General features: G+C 42.8%; 1 protein-coding gene across 1 annotated transcript in view; it reads right to left on the reverse strand.

Moving 5' to 3' along the window:
* Positions 1-2,560: 2,560 nt before the first annotated feature.
* Positions 2,561-21,419, reverse strand: part of ndrg2 (NDRG family member 2) — a 35,677-nt gene continuing 16,818 nt past the window's right edge. The window contains exons 2-16 of the mRNA XM_030430543.1: positions 13,793-13,877; positions 11,586-11,627; positions 10,643-10,748; positions 10,438-10,558; positions 9,870-9,932; positions 8,938-8,998; positions 8,715-8,801; positions 8,468-8,524; positions 7,911-8,014; positions 7,778-7,816; positions 7,633-7,684; positions 7,461-7,508; positions 7,327-7,362; positions 7,099-7,150; positions 2,561-5,680 (exon numbers count right to left, since the gene is read on the reverse strand). Of these exons, the coding sequence (XP_030286403.1) occupies positions 5,517-5,680; positions 7,099-7,150; positions 7,327-7,362; positions 7,461-7,508; positions 7,633-7,684; positions 7,778-7,816; positions 7,911-8,014; positions 8,468-8,524; positions 8,715-8,801; positions 8,938-8,998; positions 9,870-9,932; positions 10,438-10,558; positions 10,643-10,748; positions 11,586-11,627; positions 13,793-13,864 (1,104 nt within the window). The 5' untranslated portion in view covers positions 13,865-13,877 and the 3' untranslated portion in view covers positions 2,561-5,516. The remainder of the gene's footprint in view (positions 5,681-7,098; positions 7,151-7,326; positions 7,363-7,460; positions 7,509-7,632; positions 7,685-7,777; positions 7,817-7,910; positions 8,015-8,467; positions 8,525-8,714; positions 8,802-8,937; positions 8,999-9,869; positions 9,933-10,437; positions 10,559-10,642; positions 10,749-11,585; positions 11,628-13,792; positions 13,878-21,419) is intronic.

Here is a 21,419-nt window from a genome sequence, read left to right on the forward strand (position 1 = left end):
GTGGAGCTGAAAAACTGTGTAAGCCACAAACCTTTAGGAATAGGATTGGAACGATTGACATTGCTATCGTGGGCAGCCATTGACTGCTATCCCCTGACCATTGTATCAACCTGATTTAACAGGCTCTACAGCAGAGGGCATAATTAAGTGATATGTGGGGAGAGGAAATGAAAAGCAAAAAAAATTCGTCTCTATGTCCTGTTATTTTCTTATCAAATCATCTCAGTTAGGCGAACCAAGGACACCAAAATTTGTGGCAGCATTGCTTCTTTTCCAGTGGGCAGCTGTTTCTCTCAGTCATGCTGATTTAATATATTTCTTAGCCAACTTAGCTGGTCGGCCAACATTGCTTTATGCATGTGACGCTGAACAAAGCTAAATGACAGGCATGTGGTGTCTATCACTTTTGAGGAAACTTTGCTTACTAGGGAAAACAATGGAATCCCAACTGAAAAAACGGACATGCATAAACTAATGGTAAAGTGAGCATTAAAGAAAAAGTTTCACCCGTTCATTTATTGTGACATGAAGTGCACGTTCTTTGTCCATTATTAAAGTACTTCATATTATATTGTTTCTTTCATTCATTGCTGTCAGTTCAGTTTTCTTACTTTTTACATTTTAACCATATATGTAGTGTGTAACATTGATGGTTTTCAGCTTCATCTTCATATTTTTTGTCTTTTTTCTTATATCATATGATTGGTTGTTTTTATTCTATTGATTTAAATGACGTTAACAAAGTAACGTTGTGTAATGATATTAAACTAAGGTTGTCTTTGATCTGTTATGGTTTGGAGTAACCATGAAAATAATATCAAAAATGTCTACAAAATCATGTTGGCCGTAAGCTTATTCAGTGAAGGTGTTTTTACTATAACACAATTTTACAATAAAATATCTTGCATTTTGTAAAAAAAAAAAAAAAAAAAGCAAAAAGCAAAAAAAATGAAATGAAGGAATTCTGTAAAATAAAAATCGAGTTATCACCACAGAAATCTGGTGGTTATTGTCCAATTACTTACCACACTACACAACATTTACATATGTGACAAATCAATTGCAAAATACTACTTTCTTTTGAACAGTCACCTGATGAGTAACTTAAGAACTCTTCATACATGGGGAAATATTCACAGCAGGAACACAACAGTGAAAGGTGAGAAGGACTGTTACTAATCACTTCATTACTACCACTGTGTGGTGGAATGTGGACTTGACATTTGCCTGCACTAGAAACTGAATTAATAACACATTGTAGGTTGTTCAAAGTACATAAAATAAATTTTTGTAAGATAAACATTAATATGTAATTTATGTTACAATACTGTACTTAAATGATAAATGATGGGTTGGGTAAAGAGTTTGTCTAGGTTAAATATATAACCTAGACTTTTCTGGCACCTAACTCCTTCCACATTTTTCAACATAGAAACTCCATTCGAATATCAAAATATTTAGCTAAATTTGCAGATGATTGGCTCATTGATGAATGATTTTTCATTGATTTCCTTCACACTTTCCGAAATATTTAACATTTTCTGCAAAAAAATTCCCCATTTTAAATGAATGGCATAATGTTCCTACATTTTCACACTTTTTCAAGCATTTTCAACTCTTACCTACTCATTCATGCTTTCAACTTCAAATTCAAACTCAAACTTTGACATAATCCACATCTGTTTTACATTTAAGCTCTCATTCAACTTTCAAATCCCATAAAAAAATTTAAATTATTCATCTTTATTTAAAGCTTAGTTATACTGAAAGTCAATTAGAAATACCCTCAAACCCACTCATTTTCAGACTCTTCTCAGTCATACATACATTCACACAGAAACTCCATTCAAACTTTGAAACCTTCACAAAGATTCTGACTTTCTCATGTTATTTCAGCTTTTTAATATCATGCCTACCTTTTACACAGTAACAGTTCTTTTTAGCTAGAAACAATGGAAGCACAATTGAACGACATTTTGGCATTGACTTTGAGTTACCTGATCTGGAACCTATTAACAATTATGCATATTTTTCATTTAAAATATTGCAACTTACAGCAACTTCTTATTTTGAAATTCAAGGCAACAATGCAAGGTAGCTCCTGACCTATAATATACTTTTGAATCCCTTATTCCTCATCCTTATCCCTTACAACTGTGTTAAGCATTAGCTTTTCCACAAACAAGCAAAATATTCCAACCATCAATGTGCATTTGATGAGAGCTTTTTTAACAGCCTGCATTCATAACTGCACATTCTTCACAACTTACCATCTCTAGTTTGTGAAACTGACCCATCAAGGTTTGTTTTTGGTACCAAGCAACCCACCTGAGAGGTGAGAAACACTGGCATTGTATTGACAAAAAAATACAAACTTCCCTAAAATATCTTCACCTGGTGAGCAAGTGCATCCAATCTCATTTGATACCCCAAAATTTAAAAAAACAATACATTTATAAACAAGATGGTGCATTATATGTTTCTTGCGCTTTGAGGTGCACATAAACAATATTTTCCTCACATCAACCCCTTCTGAAAATACAACACAGGAGACACAAAATTTCTCTTAAGCTTTTATTAATATTTAGGTTTGCTTTTTTTTAGGATGTCCATTGTTTTACACAGAGAAATTAGCCACACATGTAAATTTGATTGTATTCTCTTTACTTTTAATCTTTTTTTTATTATTGTTAATTATATTATTCTCCCTTATCTGCGCTAATGCTAAAAAAGTTACACAAGAACTATCACACGGTTAACTAACTTGTGAGCACATCGGGACGGTAAACTAACACTTCACAGAGATAAAACAAACAAACAAACAAAATAAAAATTTAATAAAATTCCAAAACATAGAGGGGAAAGAAAAATATGATTGAAGTAAAAACCAAGAGACGAACAAAAGACGGAATTGACAAGCATTTACAATCACACAGCCCTGCTCAAACTCTTCGCAGAGAAGTACCACTCATTTTTCCTTATTTGGCAATTTAATTCTCTAGGCTCCACCCATTTCCCTTATTTGGTAGACGTTCCCATGTCCGGTTGTTTAAATTTAAGTCTGAGAGGAGCCAAACGTTTACATTCTACACTGGACAGCAACACAAGTGCCTAAAACATTTAGCACAAATCATTGAAACATCAAGATTTGCAGTTGCCTGATTAAATGCAACAGTAGTGAACATTTTAGCAAGTTGCACCAAGTGATGGTCCAGAGAGGAAATTGCTTAAAACAGATTACTGTCGCCATCGTCACCGCCATCATTAACACCTCCCGAGTAACCTTTCTTTTAAAAGCTCAAATCTGAGAACCTCCGCGGACTTTCCCGTCACCATCATCAAGATCACCGCTCTGTCTCTACCTCATCAGATGGGCTCGGGGAAGGAGCGCTAGACAGCATGTGAAAGACACCTGCAGCTGACTCATAAAAATGATACTGCTTGTTGAAGAAAAACAAAATCATCGGAAACACAAACTTACAAATGCACATGCGCACCAAGGATATCGGATTGGGTCCAACTAAGGGTCCTTTAAGAGTGCGGACAGTCCAATGGCTACACATCGCAGGGCAGTGGCAAGCTTTGTGATGTAATATGAACTATTTAAAAGGAATTTAGACTTTACAAATTTAGCCTACAGCATTTCTGAAGGACCCCATTGTATTTTGAGGCTCTTAGTTTTGGCAGTACGAACGCTTATTGGCTGCATTTCCAAATCAGTAGATTGAAGGTGCAGATATTGGCTGATCATTGTTCACTCCCAAAACTAAAGGCATTACCAAAATGGTGCAGCTTTTATGGAAACACCTTTTTTTGCGTGTTTTCTGAGTGTGTTGGCAGTGAAGGGGCTGGTACATTGTCATCGATAAGTCACAGGGGGGTGTTGCTGGTCTCAAAACTGAAACTTTTTTTCCAATAGGACCCTGGCCCTCCGTGCTGCATTAATTGTGCTTACAGGATACAATCGCTTCCATACACCTGGCGTTTACTTCCTCAGACACACACACACACACATACACATGCAAACGAACTCTCCTGTCCACTCGGGCGCGCGTTCATTTCTACCTCGCATCGCACAGAAACTCAAGTATGCTAGCTGGGTTTGTTGAGGAGGTATCCATGCAGTGGGCAAGGCTAAGAGCTTACAAACCCCAGATGATAAACACAGTGATCCCTTCTGGCCACGCCGAACACTTATAATGCAATATCCATGACTAGCATGCTACCGATGGAACGTGATGCTCGTGGATACCACACAGTGCGAGACCGCCAGCAGTATTGGAAGCACTATTCAACGTGCGACTACCGTTAACGATTGGGTGCTGGCTAGCGGAAAAGCGCGCGAACACCCGCCATCTTACTTACACTCGCCTTCCGACCGTCGCGTTCGCCAAACATAACATCACACGCACGCACGCCCGAATCCACACAAATCATTAGAATATAAAAGAAGAAAAAATAATATCCAGTCAATATTCACATGGGCTGAGACCAGGCATGCAACTTCCAAACAGTCCAGAAGAAAAGAAATAAGATTAAAAAAATAATTATAAGCTTCCTGCCTACTTCCTCAAATCCAATGGGAAAACAAAAACAGTCACTTGGAGACGGGGCAAGTGGAAGACGTAACGACCCGGCGACATCAAGGAGGAAGTAGTCACTAAAAAATGGCTCTCATTGGCTGTTTCTGTAGCACGTGACGGTTCAACCAATCAGTAGCTGCAGCCCCTTTCGCTGAGGCAGGCAGGTTTTTTACGAATAAAAAAAAAAAAAAAAAAAATCAGATTAATGACAAATTAAAAATAACACAATAAAAACTAGCTTAAAAAGTAGTAGACACACATCGTTATAAGTATCTCTGCTATAGTACGTTTTTTTTTTTATCTATGTCATTTTAAACTCGTTGCGTAATAAAGAGAAAAGTGTTACTGTTTTTTTTTCTATCATCATCATTATCGTCATCATTAGCTTCATCATCAACAAACATAATCATCATCATCATCAACAACAATACCGTTTTAATTATTACTATTGGTTAACGCAAGGTGTGTGTGGTCTCTACAGGCCTCCGTATCTAAATTAAAGGGCTCTATTGGCTGACACAGGCGCCGACGGAGGGAGGGAGGGAGAGAGGACTGGACGCCATTTTTCCCCCATACCTCCCCCTTGTTTAATCAATCTCTTAAGCTTACACATCTAATGTTTATTGTAGAGCAGCCCGATCCACTTTGTTTGCAGCGGGAAGGGGGGATGTGAGGAAGAGGGGCTGGACTTTTTAAATGTGGAGGAACTCATCTTCCTCTCCGTCCCTCCCTCTCTTCCTGCTCTGCTCTCGTGGGGAATGACGGGAGTTGTTTAGTGACAAATAAGTAACCCATTCGTCTCGTTCCTGCGTTATCGTCACGCTTTCACCTTTCCCTCTTTTCCCGCTCGCCCTTTTCTCTTTTCCACTCTTTTCACTCACTCGCTCTCATCTCTCTCCTGCTCTCTTTTATCTATCGTTCTTTTTCTCCCCTTCAGCAGGACACCTCCATCGTCTGGGAGGGGCTGGGCGGCATCTGGCCGCCCTGCGAGCCCTGCGACAGGGTGCGGGAGCGAGAGCGCGAGCCATCCATGGAGTAGGAGGAGGAGAGGGAGGTGGTGCGGGAGCGGGAGAGGCGGGTCATGCAGGACGAAGCCACTGTGGAGAGACGGAGAGAGAGATTAGCGTGTTAGCTTTAGCACCTCACAGATAAGGCTGCTGTTTTTCTGTTTCTTTCTTACTACGGTGGCCCTGAGAGCTCAAATATTGATTCTTTTAAACATAAACTGAATACCTATCTGTTCAGTCTGGCTTTTGTGTGGTGTTTTTATACTTGTTTTTATCATAGCCTTGTATTGGTTTTACTATATTTCATATAAATTTTACTGTTGTTCGTATTATTCTTATTCCTATATTATAGTTTATAAACTTCTTAAATCAAATGTTAGTGCAATTTTTTAATTTATTTCTATCATCATTGTTATTAACGTGTTTTTATCTTTACTTCCTTGTCCTTTATCATTTTTTATCATTATTTTTTTATATTTTACCTGTTTTCTTGCAATTGGTGTATATGAGTCTTTAAAACTGTTTTCATACTATGTCCTTTTTTTCAGTCACCTTTAAAACACTTTGAATTGTATTTTGATTTTTTTAAATGTGCTATGAAAATTAAGTGCGATTGATTGATTGATTGATTTAGACAGAACAGAGTAATTTAAAGGGCCTCTGAGAAACTTTTGCGTTGTGCCGGAAGCCAGTTGTTTCTAAACTACTGTTTACTGAGACGAGCATAAAGTCACATCTTCAGGAAACTCCCGTAAAATCTGACCTCTGTCCTTCACAAACAAAAATCCGCGGTCCAGCAGCGTCAAACAGCCTAAACAAATCATCCACAGGCTTGTAGAGACGAGGAGGGTCTCATTTTTGGTGTCAAGTTACAATCTGCTCACTTGTCGCCAATAAAAACGTGATTAATACTTTTGAAATGACAAATTTCGGCTGTGTGCGTTTTAGTTTCATAGTTTCCTTTTGCATGTTTTCTAAAAGTTGTGCAGACGTTTTCTTAATTTGCTTGTGTCCAAATCCAAAAGTGTGTCAGTGTTTCTCTCAGTGCATTCAGACTCGCTCCGAGCTGTTCTTTAATAGCAGCAGATGAGTTTCCTGAAACAGCTGGTCATCACAGTTGTCAGCAAACATTACGCAAACGAGAGCAAAAAAACAATGACGCATCTGTTGGGGAGTGTTTTCAGCCGCAGATTAAAAACACGCTTGAGCAGCAGGATGGAGGACGTGGGACCAGCTGAAGATACCAGTTTAGCTTGTTTCTTTCGTGACAACAATGCAGCTCCATGGCACAGAGGGATTAAGCTATATCTGGCTTCGGCTACATGAACAATACTTGTTGTTGGTGGGACAAATTCATTGTTGGGTTTTTGGCCGTTTGATTGGATTTGTTGACAATAAGAAGAAAAATAGAATATCTGCAGCCTCATCCGTTAAAGGTGGCGATACAGAACATGCTCATCACATGTGTTTTTGCGATAAAATCCTTCTGTTTTATTGGCCGAACTTACTGTAGCCCATTCCCTGGATGAAGTACTTGAACGCCTCGGTCAGTTTCGCCGGCTGCAAACACAAAGAGAAGAGATGCTGTCAACACAAACCCCATATTCTGACCTGAAGCAGGTATTAGTACAATGTGGTGACCCCTGATGGCCGCCAAGGGTTACAGCTTCAATTGAATTCTTGCTAAATCAATCAAATTTGCAACAGGATGCTTGAGGTTGTTGATCTGTTGTTACCTGGGTCAGCTGAGGGAGACCGCCTGCATCAGCCATCTGTGGAGGACGGAGAGAGAAGAAGAAGAAGAAGTGTGTGAGAAGAGAAAATGTGAAGAGAAAATCTTGTAATCAAGACAGAAACGAGGGTGAGTCACCTTTAGGAATGAGGTTGTCGTCGGGTCCATTTTGCTGTTGCACTCCACCTAGTGGCCACAGAGGGGAAAACAGTAAACCTCACAGCAAGACGCTCTTAAATAGTGACGACAGAACAACTCGGAATGTGTCTTAATGAGCCAGAAATAGGAAATAAAAACATTTTGGACTTACAGCAGCGTCCTCATACGGAGCCTGATCGCCCACCACCAACATCACTGGACACCTGAGGTCAGAAAGATAAGACCGGCCGGCTTATAAGGATTTTAAATAAAGAATATAAGTAAGCATGAAGATGAAAAGTTTGGAGGATATTTACTTGAAGGTGTTGTTGCGCTCGATGTTCAAGTCTCTGCGACTGAAGGGGAAAGAAAAGAGAAGATTACGTGGGTCTTCGTTCGATGTTCAGTACGTTCGTGCTCCTGCAGAGATGCGTGTGAAGGTGTACGTACCTGTTGTAAGTCTTCCAGAGGAGCTCTATGTTGACCAGATTAGAGGCTTTGGAGATGCGCTCTCTGTGAGACTGCACGAGGTCTGTGTTTGACGACAGCTCCTCCTGCCAAATACAAAGAAAATAGAGTTTTTTTCATCACCGATCCGAAAAACTAAAGAAAATGATGCAGAATAAGTGGTTAGGTAGGATTTTTTTTTACTTCTGCAACTAACCAAATATTACACAATGTCTTCATCTTAATCTTCTAAATCTTTTTTTTAATTTTATCTGTGAAAACACACTCGTGTGAAACCAAGTGAAGGAAACAGGAGAAGGAAAAAAATTAAGGAACTGATACAGATTGTCCTGGCAAAACTTTTTTTTAACATCTGTCAACGTTTGTTAATGTAAATCTGAGTTATAGGAACGATTACATCTTTTTTTCTTTCAATAATGTTTGACTTTGGGACTTTAAAACCTAATACCAGGTTTTACTCTGCACGAATGACCATTTGAAGCTGGTTTTGATACACATTTTTTCATTTACACTTTAAAAAACAGAACATTGTGGCGTACCTGGCTGAAGAGGTGGGACAGGATCTGCTCGGTGAGGGAGGAGGTCACAGAGCTGAGCTGCAGAGGCAGAAATCAATGAAGTTCATCATTAAATCCATTTTATATAGCAGGATCAATACTTCTCAGTGTACATACAGTCACATAATTTCATATCCACCGCTAAACATAAACTGATGGAGGACTCCCAGCAGGACTAAGCAGATTAAAACACCACATGTTTGTGTGACTCAGAGGAAGTGGAACGAACCTTCTGAGCGGCCCAGTCTATCCATCCCCGGGCGTTAGTGTCGATGTTGACCAGAACCAGACCCTCCACCGAGTCTGGGTTTGCGAGCTGGAGGCAGAGAGGAGGAAGCGGCAGAGTTATAGGCGGAAAACGTGCTGTGACCGCGTACGACCCGCGGCGTGATCGACAAATCAATGAAGCGCCATTAAAGCCGTGAGAGCTTTGAACCAACGGTGACACTCACCGCGAACTTGGAGAGGATGTACGCTCCCGCTCCCACGCCCACTCCGATTACAGTACGGAAGCTGACAGAGGGACAAAATTAGACAGTTATTGACACAAACACACAGAACACTCAAAACAAATGTTGATTTTCATCTTTGCATGAAAACACCAGTCAGACACGAGCCGCCATTTATTTCCATGCTAACGCCGGTTCCGTTGAAACGAAGATGTCGAAGGTACGAACGAAGCACGCCAGCTGGCCTGCTCAGCACATTTTCAAGTGGGGACAACAGCATTTAAAAAATGTTTTTAAACCTGAAGCAGCATGATATTTGATCAAGATGAGGGTCGGCACAGAGCTAACATTAGGAGCTAACATTAGGAGCTAGGAGCTAACGTTGGGAGCTAACATTAGGAGCTAACATTAGGAGCTAGAAGCTAACGTTGAGAGCTAACATTAGGAGCTAACATTAGGAGCTAACATTGGGAGCTAACATTAGGAGCTAAGCACAGGAGCTGCTCTGTTGTTGGCGACAAGACATCAACACAAACACCTTTGACTCCCATCTAAGGACGTCAAGACCAAGTGGATTCATTTTATTTTAGATGGAAATGTGATGGAAAACTATTGGACTGTGTGGCTACTATCAATGAACGAGGACCAGTAACTGGACAAGCCCAAGAAAAGGGTGTCTCTGACCCGACTTCAGGCCTGGAATCTGTACGTTTTATCATGTTTTACGTTGCTGTTGCTGTTTATGTGTCGAATCAAGCGTTAGCATGTTGCTCAGCTAATGTGGCTAACGTTATTCCCAGTCTGAGAGGAGCGGGAGATGAAAACGTAGCGCCTCAAGGGGGAGTGCAGCTGCAGCAGTGGACAGAACGAGTCAACTGATGTGTGTTTTGAGCACGTCTCCTCACCTACCGATGTAATAAATACTGTTTACTCACTTGAAAAACTGCAGGACAGCCGGGATCATCTCTGCTACAATGTCCATGGAGGGATACTGGTAGCTGCAACACAGACATTTCATTTTTTAACATGTGTTCACTCGGCTGAAGAGCGCTTTACTCAACAAACCCCGTTTATAACTGTTGCAAATTACAACTATAACTTCAGCTTTTTTACGTATTGTTTCATGCTGACGTGAAAACCAAGAGAATAAACTTCCATTTCCCAGAATCACCAGCGGGAGTCAAGGGTCACAGCGGAGATGCCGTGACGATAGCTGCATTAAAAATCCTCCTGAGCTCCTAAAAATAATCACACAGAGCAAGACGAATGCTGGAGAAGTGCGGAGGAGGAAGGAATGAAAACTGGTACAGAGAGACAAAGGGCCAGATTTTTTCTTTAAACCTTCTGACAAGAGCGTATTAGAGACCGGAAAGGAGGGAGATGGGAATATTAAGTATTTTTGGGAGAGATTAGTTTTTAAGCCTGCCACAGAGGATTGTTTCCATTTCTGAGAAAAAAGATCAAGGTCACTTCAGGGCGACAAACACACATATAATGGCGTACCCTGCGGGGTAGGCAGCGGCCCCCTCCTCCTGCCCCGGGGCGTCGATGTGGATCAGGGTGAAGTTCTTCACGATCTCCTGCATCTCCTCGAACTTGAACAGAGGCGAGAAGCAGCTCTTACCTGCCGGACGGGAAAAAGAGAGGAAATCAAATATGGGAGGATGACGGAGAGGGGGAACGGCGTGAGGAGGAGGGAGTCACTCACTGTCCAGACCCACGTCGTGGAAGGTGAGGATGGCGGGCCTGCGGGTGGTCCGTGTGCCGTGCAGGGTCACGTGCAGGACGCCGTGTGGGGTCTCAATGCTGTGCTCCTGAACGCAACACAGGCAGAGGGTGATGCTGACGTTTGTGAATCATTCAATTGTTACTATGGTCGTTTATTCTCCATCTTATTTTACATTTATTACAGCATCATATGTCTGTTTTTATCCTTCATATTTTAAATTTCATCTATTCGATACAAAGGCTTGATACAAATGATATGATAATTATGATTATTGAGGTCATTTTTATTCTAAACCAGCACACAGACAGACTCCTTCAATCGTTGTCAAGTTTTTTGCAAGCATGAGCGCCTGGAGCTTGTGTCTTCTGTCATTTTTCCTTCCACAGCACCTGCGTTTTCCTCGAGTTCGACGGTACAAACACCGTCCTCGAGCACCACCACCTGTTTCGCAAACCTTTTTTTTTGCGTCGAGGTCGTCTGCATCAAGATGAGAAAGACCCCAAAGTGTATTTTATTTCTCTCATAGGATTCACAGGTGGCGGTGAAACATTTGTGCTTTGCTTTTTCGACGAAAAGATGAAGTCTGTCTGGTCACCTTGAATACACTGCCGCCATCTCTTGTAGCTAACGCCAGCCAATAATAAAGAGATGTGGTTATTACTTTTAGGGTGAAATCATGCAAAACTTGAAGATGTGTCAGTTAGAACTGAAGAAGCGTCTTGGATGAGAGTTGAGACGTCATCAACAAACTGAAACAAGTCCAGCTGCACCTCGATTTACCGCGACCTGGACGACTGAGAACCTTCATCAACATGTCTTTAAGAATGTTCTACCAAGCTGTTCGTCTGTCCTGCCTCTTATATATTCACATCTTCAGTCGGTTAACCAGAATAATAGGATGGAATATATTTTTTTCTTTTACCTGTCCTTGGTCCAGGAGTATCCTGGCAGCCAGTTCAGCATCCTGTAAGAAATGAAGCAATGAAGTGTTATTATTGATGAGACTGGAGAGGCAACTTCACTTCTGTCCTTTGAAAACATAAAGAATGACACGTACGGCTGCAGCTAACAGCTAAATCTCCTCCGCAAAGCACGAGGAGGAAACAGTCCAGAGTTCCTGCTCCGTCAGATCAACAGTTCATCCAAATTAAAACATGACGCACGACTCTTCTGCAAGCGCGCCATGCTGATTCTGGTTTCCAGTCTTCTGTCCGTCTCGCCAAACGCCCAAAAACCCCGAAGATAATCAGTTTTCTGTTATATATTACACGGACGAAGAAGCAGGAACATGGGCATTGAAATGGGCTTCTTCTCTTCCTCTTCCCTTCTTATTGTCTTCAAATATAAAACAGAGAGCATATACAACAGATATTTCTCTGCCTTTTTGTCCCTTCACAAGCCCTTCATGTTAAGAGAAGCCTTGTTTCCTCATTAACACCCGCGGAGCGAAGACGCGGCGGCCTTACGCTGCCGAGGGGCTCTTCAGAGGACGGGTGGTTCTGGCTGCCGAGGATTATACGGAGGGGAGTCTGTCGGCGGGAGTTTTTTTTTGTTGTTTTCTTTTTGTTTTTTTAAATGGGACATTCATTAGCAGCCTTGGATCCATTCAGCTCATAATGAATTAAGAGGCATCGGGAAGCTTTAAAAGGAACTTAGCACTCTGGGAAGTTGAAGTGTGTGTGTGTGTGTGAGGGGGGGCGGGTGGGTGCGTGCAGACGGGTGTCATCGCGGAGGAGGACGCAGGGGAGTCCTAATCACTGGTTTATAGAGTGCAGCGGCAGAGGATGGATGGACAGTAGATGCACCAGGGTGGAGTCCGGAGGTTAGCGGTGAATGATGGAGGTTCAGGATTAAACGCAGAACCTCCCGATCTTTAGTACATTTCCTCCTCAGAATCACCCTCCGCGCCCCCCGTGACCCACGGGGGGCGCGGAGGGTGATTCTGAGGAGGAAATGTACTAAAGATCCATCCCTGTGATCTCTGTGAACCTTTACATCACACCTTTTAATCTAAAACGCAACTTCTCCTGCAACTTAAATGGAGACCTTACGCGTCCTCAGCTCCCCTTTTATAATCTCAGCGAGATGACTCCAGAGGCACCCTTCAACTTTTAAAAGGCATCATTTCCTATGCATAATACGCTGATACAGAGGCCACTTTCACTGCTACGTCTATCGAATTCTTCAGAAAACACCCCCAAAGGCGACTGGGTTATGTTAAAAAACTTGGAACATACTTGGCAACAAAGGGTGTTTTTTCCCATTCATCATGTCGAGTTAAAGTAATATGACACATGAGATTGTGGAATTTGAATGTACGGTTCTTGATGATAATAGAAGTATTATCGATTGAGTGTCCACTTTTTCGAGAAAGTTTTCCAGCTTCATTAGATGTGAATATTCTCCATTTCTTTACATCTTCTGCGACGGTAAGCTGGATTATCTTTGGGTTGAGGGACAAACGAGACCGTTGAGACGTTGTCTCAGGCTTCGGTAGGACCATGATCAACATTTTCCACCACTTTCTGACAGAAGAACTAATCAATAAATCACGACAGAAGTCCAGAGATGAATCAAAAACACTCAGTTCTGATAAAATGCTGCACTTTTGTCCCTCTGTTAAATCTGCGGCTGTGCTGTTTTTGTTTTAAAAGCTGTGTTTCCCTGATCGTCCAGCAGGTGTCAGCGGTGAGAGGCGGACCCCGCCGCTCTGCAGCGCAGCAGAGCAGAGGAGCCGCTCTCGCTTCCCCCCGGGGCTTTGACGTCAACCCTGGCAGATCTGAGCCGGCGCTGCAGCTGTGCACTGACACACACACACACATGTGTTTGAGACACATGTTGGCCTTGCTCAGACTCAAAAGTGCACACATACACACACACTTGCATTCACGTGCACGACAAGGACTCAAATGTTGACACACACAAACTGACCCTTGTGTTTTGTGTCTCCTGGGACACACACACACACACACACACACACACACACACTCCTGGTGTTTATCTGTGGTTTCAGATTACTCACGTCACACACTGACATCTTGCAATTATACACTCATGTGTGCTCATGTCTGTTTCTCCATGCTTGTAAACATTAAAGATATTGTGTGTGTGTGTGTGTGGCGGTCTGACCTTGGTATCAGCCTGACCCGTGAGTAAAGGCTTCTCCTCCGTGATGGCGATCTCCTGCATTTCCGTCGTCATGGTGTCGCCTCCTGTGCAGGTAGAAGAGAGCGGACGCATCAAGGTCTGCGCCGTGACAACCAATCGCACCACATTCCCACTGTCACGCCACCAGCAGATGCTTGTGTGCGCGTCCACACCGAGTGGTTAAATACTGTGTGTTTTTCCTTGTGGGACTCTGCTCGAGCTGTGGGACGTCACCAAAGTTAATTAGCAATTAGGGCCGGCAGGAGACGAACAGGAGAGGATTGAGGGGACAGAAAAGGAAAGAGAGGTAGAGGAGAAGATCAGCGGACACGGTTATACTGACAAACACTCGACGGACGCGTGAAACACACATAGCGAGTTGACAGCGTTGACGCTTAGCAATTCGAAGGCGTGATAAAAGCCCCGGAAGATGAAGGTGGGCGAAACGGGGAAGAAGACATGATTGTGACAAAATGACAACCGCCCGAGGGGGAAGAACCGACTGTGACGAATAAGAGGCAACAAAGACGACACAGTGTTGACACGGCACCTCATTTTCGCACACCTCTGCGCCCACAGGTTGCGTTACCGCGAGTGCATCGGAGGAGCCGAGGAATTAAATGCGGCGCCCTGAGGGCAGCAAGGGTGGCGGTTCAGAGAGGTGGAGGTAATTTAATTTGACCACACTGATCCCTTCACAGGTCGGAGGAATTCAAACTGGAGCCTGAAAACCTGTAGACATACCGGTCCTTACACGTTAAAGCGCAGCCATGGCTGCCAAAGAGTGAGTCACAGAAAACTCTATTGTATATTTTTGTGCCCGTCATCACATATCTATTCATTATCTGAGCCAAAAGCTAAATTGACTCTATTTATACACTTTATACGCTTATTTATACACTTTTATACATTTTGTATATTACTATTTTCTATTGCTATTTAATATGTCTAGGTTGATCCTCTTATTTCATTGTGTTGTTATTGTCTCTGTGTGTAATGCTGCTGCTACACTGTAATTTCCCAGCTTTGGATCAATAAAGTCTATCTATCTATCTATCTATCTATCTATCTATCTATCTATCTATCTATCTATCTATCTATCTATCCATCCATCCATCCATCCATCCATCCATCCATTCTGAGCCAAGACCCAACCTCCAAGTTTCCTGGATCCATTCAGTAGTTTTTGTCGAATCCTGTCATCAAACCAACCACCAACCAACCAACACACCAATAGGCGAAAACATTGCCTCGTGCTAAACTACTATTCTAGGTTAGGTTTAGGAAAAGATCACGGTTAGACAAAGAACAAGAACCAAGTTGGGACAGATGGGTGGGTCGCTGCCAGAACCCTCACATGAGTGACCGGGCTTTGCCTCCCTTACAGACTGAAGCTAGTTTAGCTCAGAGCATGAGTTCATTGTCAGAGGAAACCAACACAAACCCACAATCACACTGTAATACCTTAATTGAGTCAAGTAGCTAAAACCAAAGCCTTTCAAACGGCTACCCTCACGTAGTTAAAGAGAAAGAGACTCTCCAATCATTTTCAGAACTAAGTGCTGCAAAATTACCAAACTTCATCAGATTTTGCTCCTTCTGGACGCACAAAAGGCCCCGTACATTTTTTTTCACAGATACACTAGAACTCTCTGCAAACGGACTTTGAAGAATCAACACTTTCTCGGCAACAAAAGACACTGTCATTCAACAACAAGAACAATGCACCCGGCCAGACGCTCCGACACTTTCTGAGCTACCACTTGCAGAAATAATGCAACCATTTCCTGCTGTATCTCCTCAGATAACGTGACGTTGGAAACCAAGTGAAAGCTGTACATGTCGTCCGACGTGAAGCAACTAGACCATGGAGGCATGTGTGATTTGTTTACTCCGGCACTGCTGCACCGACTTGAGGTGTTATCGTGTAAAACCTCCCAAACTGAGAATCCCGACTGTCGCACAGCGGCTTCCTCGAGCCGAGAGGGAATAATAAATCTGAGCGGGTGGCGAGCACAGGTCGTCACTGCGTCCGGCTGACAGCCCGATCTGACATTTAGAGAGGAAATACGGGGCCGACTGACATCACGAGTGTGTGTGTGTGCACAACTCACGCTCCCATAAACCGATGACTGTACTCTCTCTGCAGATTTGGCATCGCGGGATTACATCAGAGGGGGTGAATGCAAGCGAGTTGGTGTGTGTGTGTGTGTGTGTGTGTCTGGGTGCGTGTGTGCACTCATCAGAAAATGAACTGCATCCCCAGGAGGCCTGTGTCTCTGTGGGTCCCAAACGGAAATGATTAGTCACCACAGCAACCCCCACCCCCTCCGACAAACACATTGCTTCCATTGTTCGCCATCCATCTTCCCTGCCCTCCCTCTACACTGAACTGTCCAGCGTCTGTCCGTCATGTGTCTCCATCATCTTATCCGTCTCGTTTCTGTCTTGTTTCTGACCTCGGGGTTCGGCTCTCAGTGAAGACAGCAGGTGTGTGTCACGTTGTTTGCGCTGGGCGTCGGACTTTCACCCCGCCAAGCAAAGAACACAGACCGAAAAAGGAAATAGTTCGGGCCCCAAACAAAAACGAACAAAATTAATCATCTAATGGCGGAAATCCTGCAGCCAGATTGCAGCCGAAATGTAATCAAGTGATCTTCGGGGGCCGACGGACATGAAGCCAAATCCACTGCAGTGCAGAAACTAACTATTTCATTACCAGTTCATCCATTAAATGGACCATGGCAGGCACGGAAGTCTTTGCTTGATCACAGAATCACGTCCGTCCAAATGTGAGTATTTTAGAATGTGGTGCTTTTAGAAATTAAAATATTTTTATTTTTATGTCCGTCCAACAGTCAAAAATTTCAAGATATTCATTTTATGACGATATGATCAAAGAAAAAGCAGCAGTTGATCACATTTAAGAAGCTGGGACGTGAAAATCTTTGGCCGTTTTGCCTGAAACCAGAACAACTTGATGATCTGATTCATGGCGGAGGAATTTACTGTCAATTGACAAGTTGATTAAATGAGCCAAAGGTCGCATCACTCGTCGGCCGAGAAGGAGAGAGAAGGAACCAGGAATCGGATTGGACGTGAAAAAAAAAAAAGGCATCTGTGAACCTCTGTTTGTCTGGCTGTCATAAATAATTGTCTGCTGACACTCAGCACCACATGAAATCGATACACCAAACACTGACGGGTGAAGAATAATTCTGTGGCTCGATACGGAGGTAACACAAGAGGCCCCGGCAGCTGTTTACAGGGATAGGGTGTCTTCGCCTACAGAGCCTCTTCAGGAATGTGCTATACATAGCCTGAGAGCGCGTGACGCCAAATCGCTACTTCTATTACAGTTACAAAGCATTCCGCGAATAAATGCAGGAGGATAAATGATGCATTTTGATCCGTCGGCCTAATTTTCCTGCATTTTCAGGTGAATCAATAACGACAATAATCCTAAATTGGAGTCGTATAAACCTCTGAAATACTACAGGATCTCTGATAACTACTTTGCACAAAGACAATTAAAATGAGACGAATATAAAAATCTCCTGGTTGTGATTGTCTCCTCCTCGCCGCCGCCCTCCCTCCCCCGTTCCCTCCATGACCAGCAGGCTTATCAAGGCCTGTTTCTGGACCGTGGCTTTGCCAAGGACTTTGGTGGCTCCGCTGCGGTTAACATGCCTTCAGGATCCGGCGCATTCAAACATGCACCAACGCAAAAATGTGCATGCAAGCGCTCGCGACGGACAACCCCACGCATGCAAACCCAACTACGAATGAAGTGACATGCGTTTTCACCTCAGGCATTATCAAATCAGGGGCGAACGAAAGCAGTGATGAACCAGAAACGTATGCACATTTATTATGAGTTTCAGCGCCAGAGCTTGACATTTGAGGGCGAAGGGGTGAAACTCATGATGAGACGGTAAAAATGTTAGTTAGTATTTTGCAGCATTGGACGACAGAAAACACAGGGTAACTGAAATATCCCAACAACAGTATCTGATTATCCAGAGCTGGTTTTGATTTGTGTATCTTGCTCGAAGACACTTTGTCAACAGACCCGTCAGCTGATGACATGTAGCCTTCAACCTGACCTGCCCTCCCTGACAATGCAGACCGTTGAGCCTCTCCACCACTATTTTTTACAGGTCTGACATGTCCTAACTTGCCTCTAGAGCAACTGTTTATATGCTCCTCTGTGTATATTAATAGTTATCTGGTATTACTCCATGAGGATGTTTGGGAAGGTCCAGCTGCGACAGGATCTCTGGAGAGTTTCTGTTTTTAACATGAGATCCACTTGGGAATCAACACAACCAAAATCTTCTCTATAAAGTTTTATTTAGCTTATTAGGACCACTCAATATAAATACAGGATGTCACACATCAGTCAGTATAAAATGGGCCTTTTCACTTTTCTTACATCTTCATTAGTTTGGCAAAGTTATTTAATTTACAATGATTTTAAAAAAGAGGAAAATGGTAAATCCTCACACTTAAGTATCTGGAGCCAGTGAACATTGAGCAGTATTGCTAAATACATTACTTGTTTGATATAGCAAACTTATTAGAGAACTTCACTTGGAGTTCTATGTTTAAAACTCAACAAATGTCCACTATTCTCTCTTCTATTAGCTCCGTTTTCAGCTGCTAGCTTGTTTACGTTCCTTTCGGTGCACTGGTAGCTAGCTCTGAGTTTATTGTTGTTTCCCCGAAGAGACTTGTGATTTTAAAAACACTAACATGCAGTTAGTGGAAGGGGAGAAGGATACCGAAGGAACTATCTGGCTCCACAATGTTTGCTAGCTAGCAGCTAATTTTGTCTGCCTGCGGTGTAGCTCCTAGCAAGTAGCATACAGTTGCTTAATTAGAACTTTCTCAACAAAAACTGCTGCCTGCTATTGGAAACAATGCTGAGGAATTGATAAGTGTGAATAACAACAGAAAAGTTGAGGGATGTAAAATCAAAACAATTCGCTTAAAGCAGCTAAAATGCTCAGCGGAACTGCAAAATTGTGTCTGTACGTTTATCTTTTATATTACATGTAATCTCTTCATTGTTAATACAAATTATTAATTACAGCAGCTTCTTTAAACAAAATGGTTGCCAACAAATCAATCAATTTACTCTTTGATCGTGCACTAGTAGCTATAGGACGCTTATAGAGCATTATTACATCCAGATATAAAAATGACTGAGTTGTCCTATGATGACATGTTTCAAAGTGTTATAAGCTAAAAAGTTGACCTTGAATTTTATAAGTAGACAGGTGTTTCCCACACATATAGTTTACTTGGGTGGGCCGACCAGGAATCTTAACCTTTTCTCAATTTTTGATTACTATTTATTTTTAAATCCATCCTTGAGACTGACGCCATCTGCTGTTATGACAACAGAACCGCGCCTGACAGAAATCTTAAACACAAGGTGTGTTTTTGGGCACCTTTACAAAACGTACTGTTCTGGGAGAACACTGTAGAGTTTGAATTATTGTAATGAATATGGGACATTTCATAATATGCTGGCACTTTTATTATCTAAAGCAACTCTATGGACTTCATCAATGCCCTGTGGGAGCCATGTATGACACATTATCTAGTACTGTAGACTGAATATGGGTGAAATATCACAAAGTGGCCAAAGATATGTGCTGTGAAAGCCTGCAGATAATGTGGTAGAAAAAGACAGTCACATGACCAAAATCCTGCATTAAGCAGCATTGATATGGGTCTCACATAATTCACTCATTATACTTAATCTGCTGTCTTGGTTACGTACACACACAGTACCCCCTCTCTCCTCCACATGCACAGCTTCCCTGATGCTGTCATATTTTTTAATCGGCCTAACTCCCTCCATCATCCATCTTTGTCCATCTCTTCCTCTGCCTCTCTTGCGAGCCAGTGTGTTTTTGAGCGTGTAATAACTGCTAAACTGCACAGGAGGCACCGTCTGTCACCGTTGGAAAGAAGAGCGCAGAGATGGAGAGAAAAAAAGACAGATTTGCATGGAGAGCAGGGAGGGAGGGAGGCTCTGAGAACCAGGGAGGAGAACGTGTTCCCTCGCTGAGAAACGGAAAGAAATTAAATGTCTGATCTGAATCTACTCTGCTTCTCCACGTTTCAGCTGTCGGACAACAGTTGTTGGGTTCATCTGTTGCGCCGAACAGGTTTAGTGTCTCAGATACCAGGCTGCGTCGGATGATCACTCTAGCTAAATTAATCCAAGCTTGTTTTATGCTCATTCGTATTCATGCACAGCACTGGCATTTCAGTCGTCCACCGTTATCAGGCCATCTCATTCCAACATGTCACAATCTGTTTTCGTCAATCCTCCCCGTCAATCCTCCCCCCCAACCCCCTTTTATTTATTTTTTTCTCCTCATCCCCCCTCTCTCTTGCTCTGTCACGCCGACTCCATCCCTTCATCCCCTGATGCGCCGCCGCGTCACCACCCAGCAGCTCTGGGTTTCTGGCTGCCAACAGCCGCTCTCAAGTCTCAGCGAGCTGATTTGAGCGACGTAAGACTGAGCTGCGAGGTCTGGTGATGTTTTCGATGAAAAAGCCAGAGCGGGATAGGCTGCTGCACGATGGTGATGATGCTCCAATGTTTGACTCAAGCTTATAATTTCATGCTGGTAAACACCGAAAGTTGAGGTTGTGAATCATAAAAAGGCGAGAGTGCCGTTTACTATTCACTGCACCCGACTATAACAGACTTTTAGTTTTGGAGGAGTTTGGGTGTTGAATAATTTATTAATGCTTCATAGATCTGTACAAGATCTAAACAAAGGGCGTTCCCGGCGGAACTGGTACATGACACGATAAATCCCGAGATCCGGACAAGGACACTAGAATTTGTTTCCATAATCCGTTCTAGATTCTTGGAATCACAGTTACCCAGGCCGCATCTCTACAAGTTTTGTGTGGATTTGTCGTAATCAAGGATGCCTGAGTTGATCGAAAAAGTGAGTTCTAGGCAGAAATACAGTCCATCACGAAATCTAGACAAAAAACACAAGCATTTTCTCGGCCGAAAACGACCTTAAAACAGCCTTACGAACTCATCTGAGTAGTTTGTGAAGTTCAGCTTGCTTTCAACAGTGCAAATGGCGACTGACTGATTCACGTTGAGATCCTTTCACACTGCAAACCTGAACGCCATGTTTGACTAAAACGGTACAAAATGCGAACCCTGATATATATTCGCTGATTGACCTACAGGGGATGAACCTACTGCAGCACATGATCACACGATAGAAGGTTGGATCCATACTGCCAACCCCAAGAGCCGACTGCTATAACTTCATCTCCAGTGATCAGAGGGGAAGTTTGGCGAGAAAACTGAAGCCGAGATCTCTCTGAACAAACTGAATCAAGGCGGAGTAGCGATAACCTTTACAAAAGAGGCAAGTAGCGCCTTCTCTGCTGTTACATCTCGATCGTGTTGCAGAAACAAAAATAGGTGTTCGGTGTCTTGCTACAGTGAAAGAAGCTTCCAGCGAGGCCAGACAAGTCAGCCAACAGCAGTGCATTTGCCTCCATGACACAGTCCGCTGCAGCGAGAGGAAGAAGGATCGTCTTTTTACTCGTGCCA

This window comes from Sparus aurata, chromosome 10 (assembly GCF_900880675.1).
Source record: "Sparus aurata chromosome 10, fSpaAur1.1, whole genome shotgun sequence".
Classification (NCBI taxonomy): domain Eukaryota; kingdom Metazoa; phylum Chordata; class Actinopteri; order Spariformes; family Sparidae; genus Sparus; species Sparus aurata.